Source organism: Cryptomeria japonica, chromosome 2, assembly GCF_030272615.1.
Source record: "Cryptomeria japonica chromosome 2, Sugi_1.0, whole genome shotgun sequence".
NCBI lineage: Eukaryota > Viridiplantae > Streptophyta > Pinopsida > Cupressales > Cupressaceae > Cryptomeria > Cryptomeria japonica.
Genome location: NC_081406.1, coordinates 401,637,360 through 401,649,428, shown reverse-complemented (window position 1 = coordinate 401,649,428; position 12,069 = coordinate 401,637,360). Strand labels below are relative to the sequence as shown.

At 34.5% G+C, this 12,069-nt stretch overlaps 1 protein-coding gene across 1 annotated transcript in view; it reads right to left on the bottom strand.

Moving 5' to 3' along the window:
* Window positions 1-8,504: 8,504 nt before the first annotated feature.
* The window catches only part of LOC131861077 (uncharacterized), a 34,549-nt gene continuing 30,984 nt past the window's right edge, over window positions 8,505-12,069 (bottom strand). The window contains exon 2 of the mRNA XM_059214913.1: window positions 8,505-8,581. Coding sequence (XP_059070896.1) covers window positions 8,505-8,581 — 77 coding nt within the window. The remainder of the gene's footprint in view (window positions 8,582-12,069) is intronic.

Sequence of the window (12,069 nt, the reverse complement as noted above, 5' to 3'; positions counted from 1 at the left end):
ATAAAAGGAAACTCCTCAACTAACATATCGATCTTCTTATTAGTAGGTTGTATCTGAGAACAAGTTGATGGTGTATATTGTGTGGCTAGAACTAGGGTATTGAATATGTGAACTTTGTTGGTATTATGGATGTGTTGCATTAGTTTTGTCATTGATGCCAACACTTATCCTTTTGGAGATCTACATTGTTGATTTGACACTATAGTTATATTGGTTTACTGTTGAACCGACACATTGTGTTCACAGGCAAGTTCAGTGACTTATGCACAATCACTGATATATTGTTCACCGACAGGTTATATGGTTCACTGATACTGATGATGACTTGTTATCATCTGGAGATCACTTGATTATGTCAAAGACATGGTTTGGATACTTGGTTTTGGTGTTTTGGTTATTGGTCTAATCAGGTTGACATATTTGTTGTTATCGACAGATTGGTCTAGGTTATGGACTGGTATGAGTTATCTATTCCAGATCAGCATGACATGTTATGGAAATGATTTATTGATTGGATATTGTTGTAAATTTATTGAGGCGACATGTTGTATCACATCAAGACTTATTTGTAATTTATTTTATTGTAATATTCTTAGTGAGCCGACCTACACATTTGGTCTTAGGTTTTGTATATATGTAAGATCTCATTTGTGAGATGAGAGATAGTATGTAAGGTTATGATATGGTATTGTAACATGGTATGTGTGAATATTGAAGATCATATGAGTAGACCATATAGAAGGTTTGAAGGTGTTTATCAGAGCTTAACCTATACTGAATCCATCATTGGAGATGCTATTTTGAGAAGTACATTATTCTAGGATTTAACCATCCTATTGTAGTCATTGCGACTCCCATTTGAACAGTGTGCTCTAGGTGGTTGGCCTTTCTGCACATGCAGAACCCCTTTGTATACACATACTATCTGTAGTAGTATCATTTGATTGTGGGTAAGGTTTCCCACCATGGTTTTTCCCCTTACAGGGTTTCCACATGAAAATATTTGTGTCATGTGTTGTGGATGTTGTTTCTCTTTCTGTTTCATACATTAAGTTTCACCGGTATTGATATTAACTGTTAATTTGTTAACTGACAATAAGTTTGGTTTACCGGTATTAAGTATCAAGTTTGATTAAGTTATAATTAGGTTGAAATTCATTAACAACTGATTCATCCCCCCCCTCTCAATTGCCTTTCGGTTCCTAACAATTGGTATCAAAGCTCAGTCCTCTTTTTGCAGAAGCCTAACAAATTGAGGAGATCTTATGGCAACAAGCATTTTTCAGGAAGGACAGTCCTAAACTTGATGGAACTAACTATGGTATATGGAAGATCAGAATGGAGACACATCTGAATTGCATTGGGAGAGACATATGGGAAGTTACAAAGAATGGCTATGTTGGTCCTACTCCGAATCAACCTAATCCACCAACATTGGGTAAAGATCAAGAAAATGATTGCAAAGCAATAGAAGCACTTTTGAGTGCATTATTAGATAAGAAAATCATGGGATTATCAGACCGATCTACTACTAAAGATATTTGGGATAAATTGGAGACATTGAATGAAGGAGATACCACTGTCAAAATTGCAAAACTGGAATGTTACCAGGTCAAGTATGAAAACTTGAAAATGGAAGAAGATGAAAGAATTTATGCTTTTATGGAAAGAGTTAATGAATTTTTTTTAGGAATACAATGTTGTGGAGGATCCTTAAGTGAAGATGAAATTATTTATAAAGTTTTAAGAGCTTTGACACCGAAATACAAAATGAAAGTAATTTCTATTAATGAGTTGAGAACAATGCCTAATACATCAGTATCTAGAGATACCTTGGTTGGAAAATTTTCAGCATTTGACCTTGAGGAATTTGGTCCTGTTGCTAAAATTAAGATAGATTTAGCCTTCAGAGCATCATCATCTGCATCATCATCATCATCATCATCTAACAAATCTGATTGGAAAGCACTGTATGCAAAAGAACTTGAAGATATCAGGAGGGAAAATGAAGAACTAGAAGAACTTGAAGCACAATTTGCAAGGAAAATGCCTAAAGGTCTAGTTGGAAGTAAGTATGAAGGTAAAGCACCGTTTAAATGTTTTAATTGTAATAAAATTGGTCATATAGAATCTAGATGTCCTGACAGACATGCGAGATTGAGAGAGGAAGCTAAAAGAATATATAAGCCTAACCTTGAATATCAGAGATACAAATTTAAGAAGAAAATAGATAAATCTTGTTACTATGCTGATGAAGGAGTTACAGATGATTCTGATGAAGAACCAAGAGACAATGGATGGGATTTTGTTGCAATAAAAGAAGATCAACTGACACCTACTATCCCATCGGTAGAGCAGGCTCTGGCAGCTAAAATTGAAGAAAAATATGAATGCATCATTGATAGTGGATGTTCACCTCATATGACTGGTAATAAAAGTAAATTCTTATCTTTTCAGGAATATAGTGGAGGTCTACTAAGATTTGACGATGATAAAGCTTGTTTAATCAAAGGAAAAGGCATTATATCTTCAGATGGTAAACACAATACTGACAATCCTTATTATGTTGAAGGTTTGAAACATAATCTTTTGAGTGTTAGTCAATTAGTTGAAAAGGGATTTTAGTTACAATTCAAGAATGGTAAATACAAAATCATGAACAAAACTGAATTGGAGATTGCAACCGGTAATCAGACTAAAGGTAATATCTTTCATTTGAACAATAGTGATAAGACATGTTTGATTGCACATATTGATGAAAGTTGGTTATGGCATAAGAGACTTTGTCATGTGAATTTTGATTGCATTGTAAAGATAAGTTCAACTAAGGAAGTAAGGGATTTACATAAGATTGTGAAACCTCATAATCCAGTATGTAAGGAATGTCAAATGGGAAAGCAAGTTAGAACAACTTTTAAGAGTATTTATAAGAAATCCAATAATGTTCTTGATTTAATTCATACTGACTTGTGTGGTTTGACAAGAACAAGAAGTCTATAGGGAGATAGACACTTTATGCTAATTATTGATGATTATTCTAGAATGTGTTGGGTTACTTTTCTCAAGGAGAAATTAGAAGCTTTTGGAAAATTCAAATTATTCAAGGCAATGGTAGAGAATGAAACCGGTAAGAAAATCAAATGTTTGAGATCGGATCAAGAAGGAGAATTTACATCTAAGGAATTTAATACATTTTGTGAAGTGAATGGAATCAGAAGACAACTATCAGTACCCCAGACACCTTAGCAAAATGGAATTATGGAAAGGGAGAACAAAACTATTCTAGAAGCAGCTAGAAGCATGATAGTGGAAGCAAATCTACCTCATGTGTACTGGAGAGAAACAGTGAATACAACGCTTTACACTTTCAATAGAGTTTACATCAAAGGTGAAACTAGTAAGACCCCTTATGAACTATGGTTTGGTAATACTCCTCTTAAATACTTCAGAATATTTGGAAGCAAATTCTATATTAGGAGAGATGAGTATGTTGGTAAATTTGATCCTAAAAGTGATGAAGGAATATTTCTTGGTTATTCATCTAAGAGCAAGGCATATAGATGTTTTAATAAAGGATTGTAGAAGATCATTGAAAGTGATAATGTGAAGATAGATGAACACTTTAGAGGAAATTCAAGGTCTGCAGATTCTGAACCGGTAGTTGAGATGATCATAAATGAACCTATACAGAGTGCACCGATATAGAATGTGGATCCAATCACATCGATATCATCAGAGAATTACACAATGACTGAAGAACATCAACATGTGAATAAACCCAGGTATGTAAGACTGAATCACACAGAAAATCAGATAATTGGGAATAAGTATCAAGGTGTTATGACAAGAGGAAGACTGGCAAATGATGAGGTATGCTTAATTTCTCAAATTGAACCAGCTTATGTAATTGAAGCATGTCAAGATGAATATTGAATTAAAGCAATGGAAGATGAACGAGAATAAATTAAAAAGAACAATTCATGGACATTAGTTCCCTGGTCTAAAGACAAAAATGTACTTGGAACTAAATGGGCATTTAGAAATAAACTTAATGAAGATGGTAAGGTAATAAGAAACAAAGCAAGATTAGTGTGTAAAGGATATTCATAGAAAGAGGGAATTATTATAATGAAACATTTGCACCGGTAGCTAGAATTGAGGCAGTTAAATTATTTCTTGCATTTGCATCTCATAAGAACTATAAAGTATATCAGATGGATGTAAAATGTGCATTTCTGAATGGTGATCTTGAAGAGGAAGTTTATATTGACTAGCCTCATGGATTTTCATTGACAAATGTTAAAGATATGGTTTGTAGATTAAGAAAAGCTTTGTATGGATTGAAGCAAGCTCCTAGAGCTTGGTATGCTAGATTGGACAAATATCTTTTGAAGCTTGGTTACACTAAAGGTAATGCTGACAACAAATTATATTTCAAAGTGACTAATGATGACATCTTGGTTATTGAATTTTTTGTTGATGATATCATTTTTGGAGGAGAAGATGGATTGTGTAAGGACTTTGCTAACAAGATGCAAGAAGAATTTGAAATGTCTATGATTGGGGAGATAAAATTCTTTTTAGGATTGTCAATTTCACAAAATGATAGAGGTATATTCATATGTCAAACAAAATACTTGAAGGAACTACTGAAGAATTTTTTTATGGAAAACTCTAAACCAGTAAGTACTCTTATGACTACAACTGATAAATTAATATTGAAAGATGATTTAGCTCTTGTCAATCTGACAAGATACAAATCTATGATTGGAGGTTTACTATATTTGACACAAACAAGACCTGATATAATGAATGCAATATGTATTGTTTCAAGATTTCAGAGTAATCCTAAAGAAAATCATGAATCAACAGTAAAAAGGATTTTCTGGTATCTACAAGGTATAACAAATTTTGGTTTATGGTATCCTAAAGATGAAATTTTTGATTTATGTGCATACACCAATGCAAATTGGGCAGGAGATGTGGATGACAGAAAGAGTACCATTGGAGGTGCATTCTTTCTTGGTAGTAGATTGATTTCATGGATAAGCAAGAATCAAAGTTGTACATCATTATCAATAGCATAATCAAAATATGTTGCAGCAACAACTAATTGTACTCAGGTATTATGGATTAAACAAATGTTGAAGCACATAAAGGTAAAATGAAAAGAACCTATAATCGTTTATTGTGATAACTCAACAGCAATTGATATATCAAAGAATCCGGTATTTCATTCTAAGACTAAGCATGTTTCTATCAAATATAACTTTCTGAAAGAGAATGTTGAAGCAAAACAAGTAAGATTGGTTTATGTGAATACTAAAGAGCAGATTGCAGATATATTTACAAAGCCTTTGCTGAAGGAAACTTTTGAATATCTCAGAGAGCATCTTGGGGTAATACCCTCACCGGTAGAGACTTAGACAATTGAACATTGGCATCAAACCGACAGAAACTAATAGATAAATCTTTTTTCGGGCTTTGATGGAGGAGAGCTACTTCTGAGGGGGAGTAGTTGGTTGTATGTTCAGTTATTTTTTATTGCTTTGGCATTTGATGTCAAAGGGGGAGAGAGATCTATGGTAAAACATTCTTGGGAGAGAGATCTATGAGACATTATTCATTGGGGGAGAGATATATACTCTTTGTATTTTGATTTTGATTTATGGTATTGATTTATTCTGGAGATTGTTGGTTTTTGGTTTTTGGCATTCTGTTTTGGCACTTAAATGTTTTTCCATCTAGTGTTGCCATCAATGCCAAAGGGGTGAGATTGTTGGTATTATGGATGTGTTGCATTAGTTTTGTCATTGATGTCAACACTTATCCTTCTGGAGATCTACATTGTTGATTTAGTACTATGGTTATATTGGTTTACTGTTGAACTGACACATTGTGTTCATGGACAAGTTCAGTGACCTATGAATAGTCACCAATATATTGTTCACTAGCAGGTTATATGGTTCACCGACACTGATGATGACTTGATATCATCTGGAGATCACTTGATTATGTCTAAGACATGGTTTGGATACTTGGTTTTGGTGTTTTGGTTATTGGTGTAATCGGGTTGATATATTTGTTATTACCGACAGATTGGTCTAGGTTATAGACCAATATGCATTATCTATTCCAGATCGACATGACATGTTATGGAGATGGTTTATTAATTGAATATTGTTGTAAATGTATTGAGCTGACATGTTGTATCACATCAAGACTTATTTGTAATTGATTTTATTGCAATATTCTTAGTGAGCCAACCTACACATTTGGTCTTAGGTTTTGTATATATGTAAGATCTCATTTGTGAGATGAGAGACGGTATGTAAGGTTATGATATGGTATTGTAACATGGTATGTGTGAATATTGAAGATCATATGAGCAGACCATAGAGAAGATTTGAAGGTGTTTATCAGAGCTTAACTGATAATGAATCCAACATTGGAGATGCTATTTTGAGCAGTACATTATTCTAGGATTTAACCATCTTACTGTAGCCATTGCGACTCCCATTTGAGCAGTGTGCTCTAGGCGGTTGGCTTTTCTGCATGTGCAAACCCCATTTGTATACACATACTATCTGTAGTAGTATCATCTGATTGTGGGTAAGGTTTCCCATCGTGGTTTTTCCCCTTATAGGGTTTCCACATCAAAATCGATGTGTCATGTGTTGTGGATGTTGTTTCTCTTTCTGTTTCATACATTAAGTTTCACTGGTATTGATATTAACTGTTAATCTGTTAACTGACAATAAGTTTGGTTTACCGGTATTAAGTATCAAGTTTGATCAAGTTATAATTGGGTTGAAATTCATTCACAACCGATTCAACCCCCCCTCTCAGTTTCCTTCTAGTTCCTAACAAAATTTTGGCTGCCACCTTTCAAAAAGTGGTTTCAAAACCAGTATCATCTCTTTACACTACTTTTTTTCTTGTAGAAGGGCATGATATCCTTTGTGCACTTCTTCAACCTTTCCTTGTATCTTTTGCAAAATATGATTCAAAGTGCTTATCATGATATCTATAGCCTTTTCCTTTGCAATTTTTCTAGCATGGTGCAATGCTTCATCCAAGGCATCTAATTTTACTAAATTGCAATTAATCTTGTCCCTCAATATAATTCATTTGTGGAAGATTCACCCTGAGTCATTGTTGGAGGGTGGTAGATAGCTACAATGACCTCAAGAGTAGGATGATTCTCAATGATTGCCAAAGCTTTCTTCAATCTCATTTTTTCCATGTCTTATTGTATGTTTCATTCAAATTGGCATTCCTTTTCATCAAATCATCCATTTTCTCTGCTTATATCCTCTACCACGATCTAAAAAAACATTGCAACTTGTAGTGAGACAATGGTGACCTCTCATGCAAATGTATCCTTCAAGGTTCTTATTATTGCGTTTCCCACTATTTCTTCAACACCATGAAGCAACTTCAACTTATTAGTCCTTGGTGCCTTTGTCCATTATGCCAATTCTTTGAGTGTGGGGTTATATCCAGTTCCCCTTACTCAGGTCTCACACTATCACATTATGTAATAAACATAAGATCCTATTGTTTCTTGATATGTCTAATAAGAAAACCTCCTCAAGGTCCCAATTTGGAATTAAAATAATTCCTTTCTTTCACCATCTTCCTTGCTTATTAAAGAGTAAAGTTAATATCATCAAGATTGATGTGTTAAACCTCCTCCTCTGAAGATTCCCTTAATTTCATTTGTAGCCAAAAGATTTTGAACTTGGGAGACTTAATAAACTCTTCATTAGCAATTAACTGCATTGCTACAATCATCTGCTTATCTTCCACTTGCTCCATAGGAATAACATTTGGCAATGCTACCCCTTCTTCTTCTTATCCTTGTTCCTCATTTTCATCACTTTGGAAGGGGGTTAGTGGTGGATCAGGTTCTTAATCAAATCTGGTTCTCAATACATCACTTTTTATCTCTTTTGATCTATTTCCTTCCTCCTCACCCACTTCTTGTATTACCACATTGGACTAGGGCCCAATTCTAAGCCTTTTAGGTGGTTTTGTGATACTTGACCACCCTCCTCGGTAATTATTTTTCCTTTGTAAATATTTGCCTCCCTTATTGGTGATTCAAGCTTCTCTTCCATCAGAGGTGCATTGGCAAGTGTTTGACCATAGAGTGACTCAAAATTTTTGATCATAAGATCCATTCTTTTAACCTCATCGTTTATCTCTACATAAAAAAATTGCAAATCTTGGGTACCAAATTCTTCTTTCATTTTCTAATATAAAGAAAATAATAGACTTCTTTCTTCTATTCAAAGCCTCACCAACACTTGAACAAATCATGATAATATCGTCTTTAAAAAAAAACTTGAAGATAGTAGGCCTTCATTTTCATTCTTATTGTTCTCATATAGTTTATGTAACCCTTCGGGTCATAATCCCTCACCTTACCACTTTTCTAATGGTACATATCTCTCATGAACTCTTGTACTTTCTCTAACATGTCACAACCAATTACAAAATCATGAAACCTTATGAATTGTGGCAAGTGTGTTCCCTTTCTTTCTAGTTTTACCCATTAATGTTGCATCCACATCAACTGCCACATAAACTCCATGAAATAAAGTCTAGTAGGAAAAATACTAGGCAACCTATGTGGTTCCTAAGGGAAACCATACACTCTAATTATTGTGTACTCAACATAATAGAAACAATCCCCAAAATTATGGGTGTAAGCATCTTCTAGCACAAGCTTATCAGTGGGTTACAAATATTTAGCCCTCAATAATTGCATGACAAGTGGTGGAAATCTCTAGTATGATAGACCATACCATCCTAGAACCTTTATGAAAAAATGGTAATGAAAAGTTACATAATCAAAATACCTGAACCTCTGGTCCCAAATTTTTGTCCACCTCTGAACAAGCGATGGCTCACCCTGCTTATCAAACATGGTGATTTTCATGTTGGGACTCCAAACTGTTTTGTTTTGAAAAATAATGAGATGACATAATAAAGAATAATGAATTATGTTCACAACCTTTTGATCTCCTTGTATTCTCAATATCCCCTCATGTAACTGGTTGTGAATGTATGTAGCAAAGTCATATTGTTTATTAACATTTGGATGTTGTATCTTCATTGCCATCATCATTAAGTTGATAGACATTCTTTCTTTGTGTGCATATTTTCCTAGTATTTTGCATAGGGCATGGTAGGTTTTTACAAAATAGTGCTCAAAAGTTACCAACTCGAATGGTTCTTGATCCAAAGATGAAACATCATACCTTATTGCTTTGAAATTTTTCTTCCTCTATCTTGACACCTCGTCACTTCTCATAATCCTTCTTCTCTCCTTGTACTCTTGTTCCAACTTGTTCATGTCAATTTTCTTCATAGCCTCCCTATTCAAACCGAAACAAGAAATAATGGCCTCTCTACTTAAATATGCTATGATTAGTCCTTTTGTTGTCCTTATTGTGAATGTTTCTAGATGATACCTCCTAGCCAAAAATTTGATCAAGTCTAGTTCAATGAATTACATTAGTAACAACTAATTTTCCTACATCCAATATCTAGGGATTTTATATTGGCACATTCTTATCCCTGTTCCCATAGAAAAAATAGAAACTATCCCATCCTCTATTGTTTATAATGGCATCCCTACACCCCAAGCATTGGTCAGTGAAAACTTTTATTTTGATTTCCTTAATGCCAGACCCTACTAGAATATTGCACGTGTCTTGGTGCAATCCCCTAACATCTTCCCTAACTCTCTTCTCAATTTCTATGGTTTGGGTGGATTGAGAGGGATTTTCAGTAGATTCAGGAGGGTTTTCTATAATAGGTGGAGGTGAAACTATAGGAACTTGTTAAGAAAACAAAATTCTTCCTTCTTGGTTTCAAGCTTTCACCTTGAGCGGGTGTCTTCTCAATTGTAGGTTTTATTTTTGGAGCCATTATAATGAAATATGCTTGGTTTTTAATAATTAAAACTCTACCTTATTCCCACAGATTGAAGAATTTAGCTAAAAACAAAGTAGGTAGTAGAGTCAACTTACTAATTTTTCAACACTTTGAAACCCTACTTGACTAGTGCATAACACTTCTCCTCACTTGGCAGTTCCTTACACTAAGTTTTTCCAAAACAAGATGAAAAAATTCTCTTCAAAATAAAATTTATGGTATGTCTTAATGCATCCTTAAGTCACCATTAATTCAGTTTGTGTGAGTGTTGAAAGGTGGTAGATACATCAATTTTAAAACTCCATTATTGATCCTTAATCGGATGGTTGCTTTTCATCTTGACTATAATTGACTATATGACATGGAATTTTCTCATTCATTGCATTATTTATTTCCTCTTAAGAAAAGTGTCCCATGGGACCGCACCATAACTGTCCCTTGTATTTTCTTCCAATGGGACAACAGAGAAAATTTCCCTTTATCTTTTTATCCACGCTAGCTTATGGTATATTCTCTAACTAAAGTCAAGGCCTGCAGGGCCATGCGAATCTTATATTCTCTAAGTCTACCTTCTTTCTATCCCATGGTCTCCACGAGGGGTATCAAGGTATAACAACCCGCCATCTCGTGATGCATAAACTTACACTTCTTCATTGATGCAGGATGACGAGGACCAGTAATCCTTGACTAGTGGATATTCTACTCTTTTGATCCTGCTAGCCTGCAACTTGTTTAACTGCTATCTCTTAGCAACGAGGTGGCTAGGAAACACTACCTTGAGATTTCACCTTAACCCACCAGCTCATGGCTTGCCTTTTGCTAACATCATACACCTTGCAAGGTAGCAAGGTATGATCCTGCTAGCCTACAACCTATAATCTGACTAGAGTCATAAAGTGTGGGGGTATGGGAAAACTCAAGTAAACAATTATGTATGCAAGCATTGTCATAAATTAATAAAGGGTCACAGGGTCGCTTTGCCTGGGACTTAGGGAAAATTTAAACAACCTCAAACAATAGGCCCATGAAACTATTATGACTGGTGAATTTTGTAAATTCTAACACAAAGGGGCTGGTGAAAAAATGATATAATATAATTGAAGTCAAAACTAAAGGTTTAGATAACTAGTTCAACAAGTCAACACACAATTAGAATGGAAGGGGTAACAAACCTAGAATTTGTTGTAATTTTTTGACATCTAGGTTAATTATTTTTTATTCAACCCTAGCACAGGTAAAACATGGAAATTAGGACAAACACAACCAAATTTTGCCAAAATTTTAACAATTCTACTAGTGGCTCTAGTTGGGGATGCTTTATTACTTGGATCATGGAAAGAATCCAGAATCTAGGGGGAAAACCAGACAAACAAAATAAACACAAACATATATACCAAATGTACTCTAATCTACTGTGCATGGAGAGAAATGTTAAGTAAAGAAGTGTTTCAGGAATTGTTCGTGCATCGAAAGTTCCTAGACTTCACCATTCACATTTTTAAGGAATATGAGTCCTCACCATTCTTCTCTAATATAAAAAATGGGCCTAACTACAACGCCTCAATTTTTTTTGTGTCTACCTTTCTCCTGGCCCTTTGAATTCCATATTAATAACAAGTCATCCATATTGAATTTTTTTCTTGAAGATCTTTTATCAAACAAGTATTTACTTTGTTGTTCCATCTGGCATTTTTCTTTTGAGCCTTCTCATTTCATCCAACTCTACTAGTTTCTCTATTTGTATGTGGGAAAAATTAAGGTTTCACCCAATGTAGTAAAACCACGAATTTTTTCATAGGGACCAAATACATTAAAGAGGAGTGAATCCAATAGATCTAGCCTCAATCCAACAAAGATAGGGTTGAGAATTTTGATCAAATTAACTGGTTGGAATTTGATTCCCTCTTTTTAAGTTGAATTGTGAAAATGCTGAAATTAGGGTAAAGACGTTGAAATCGAAGCAATTATGCATACACAGTGAGCTATAGTCATCAAATAGAGCTATGAACTTGGATCTGAGCAATATGTGAATGTTCAGATCTATTCCCAAAAGGTCATTCTGAATTGTTGGGATTCGAGTGTCGATTGTTCTGGTCCTTTAAAAAAAAATTTGTCTAAAGG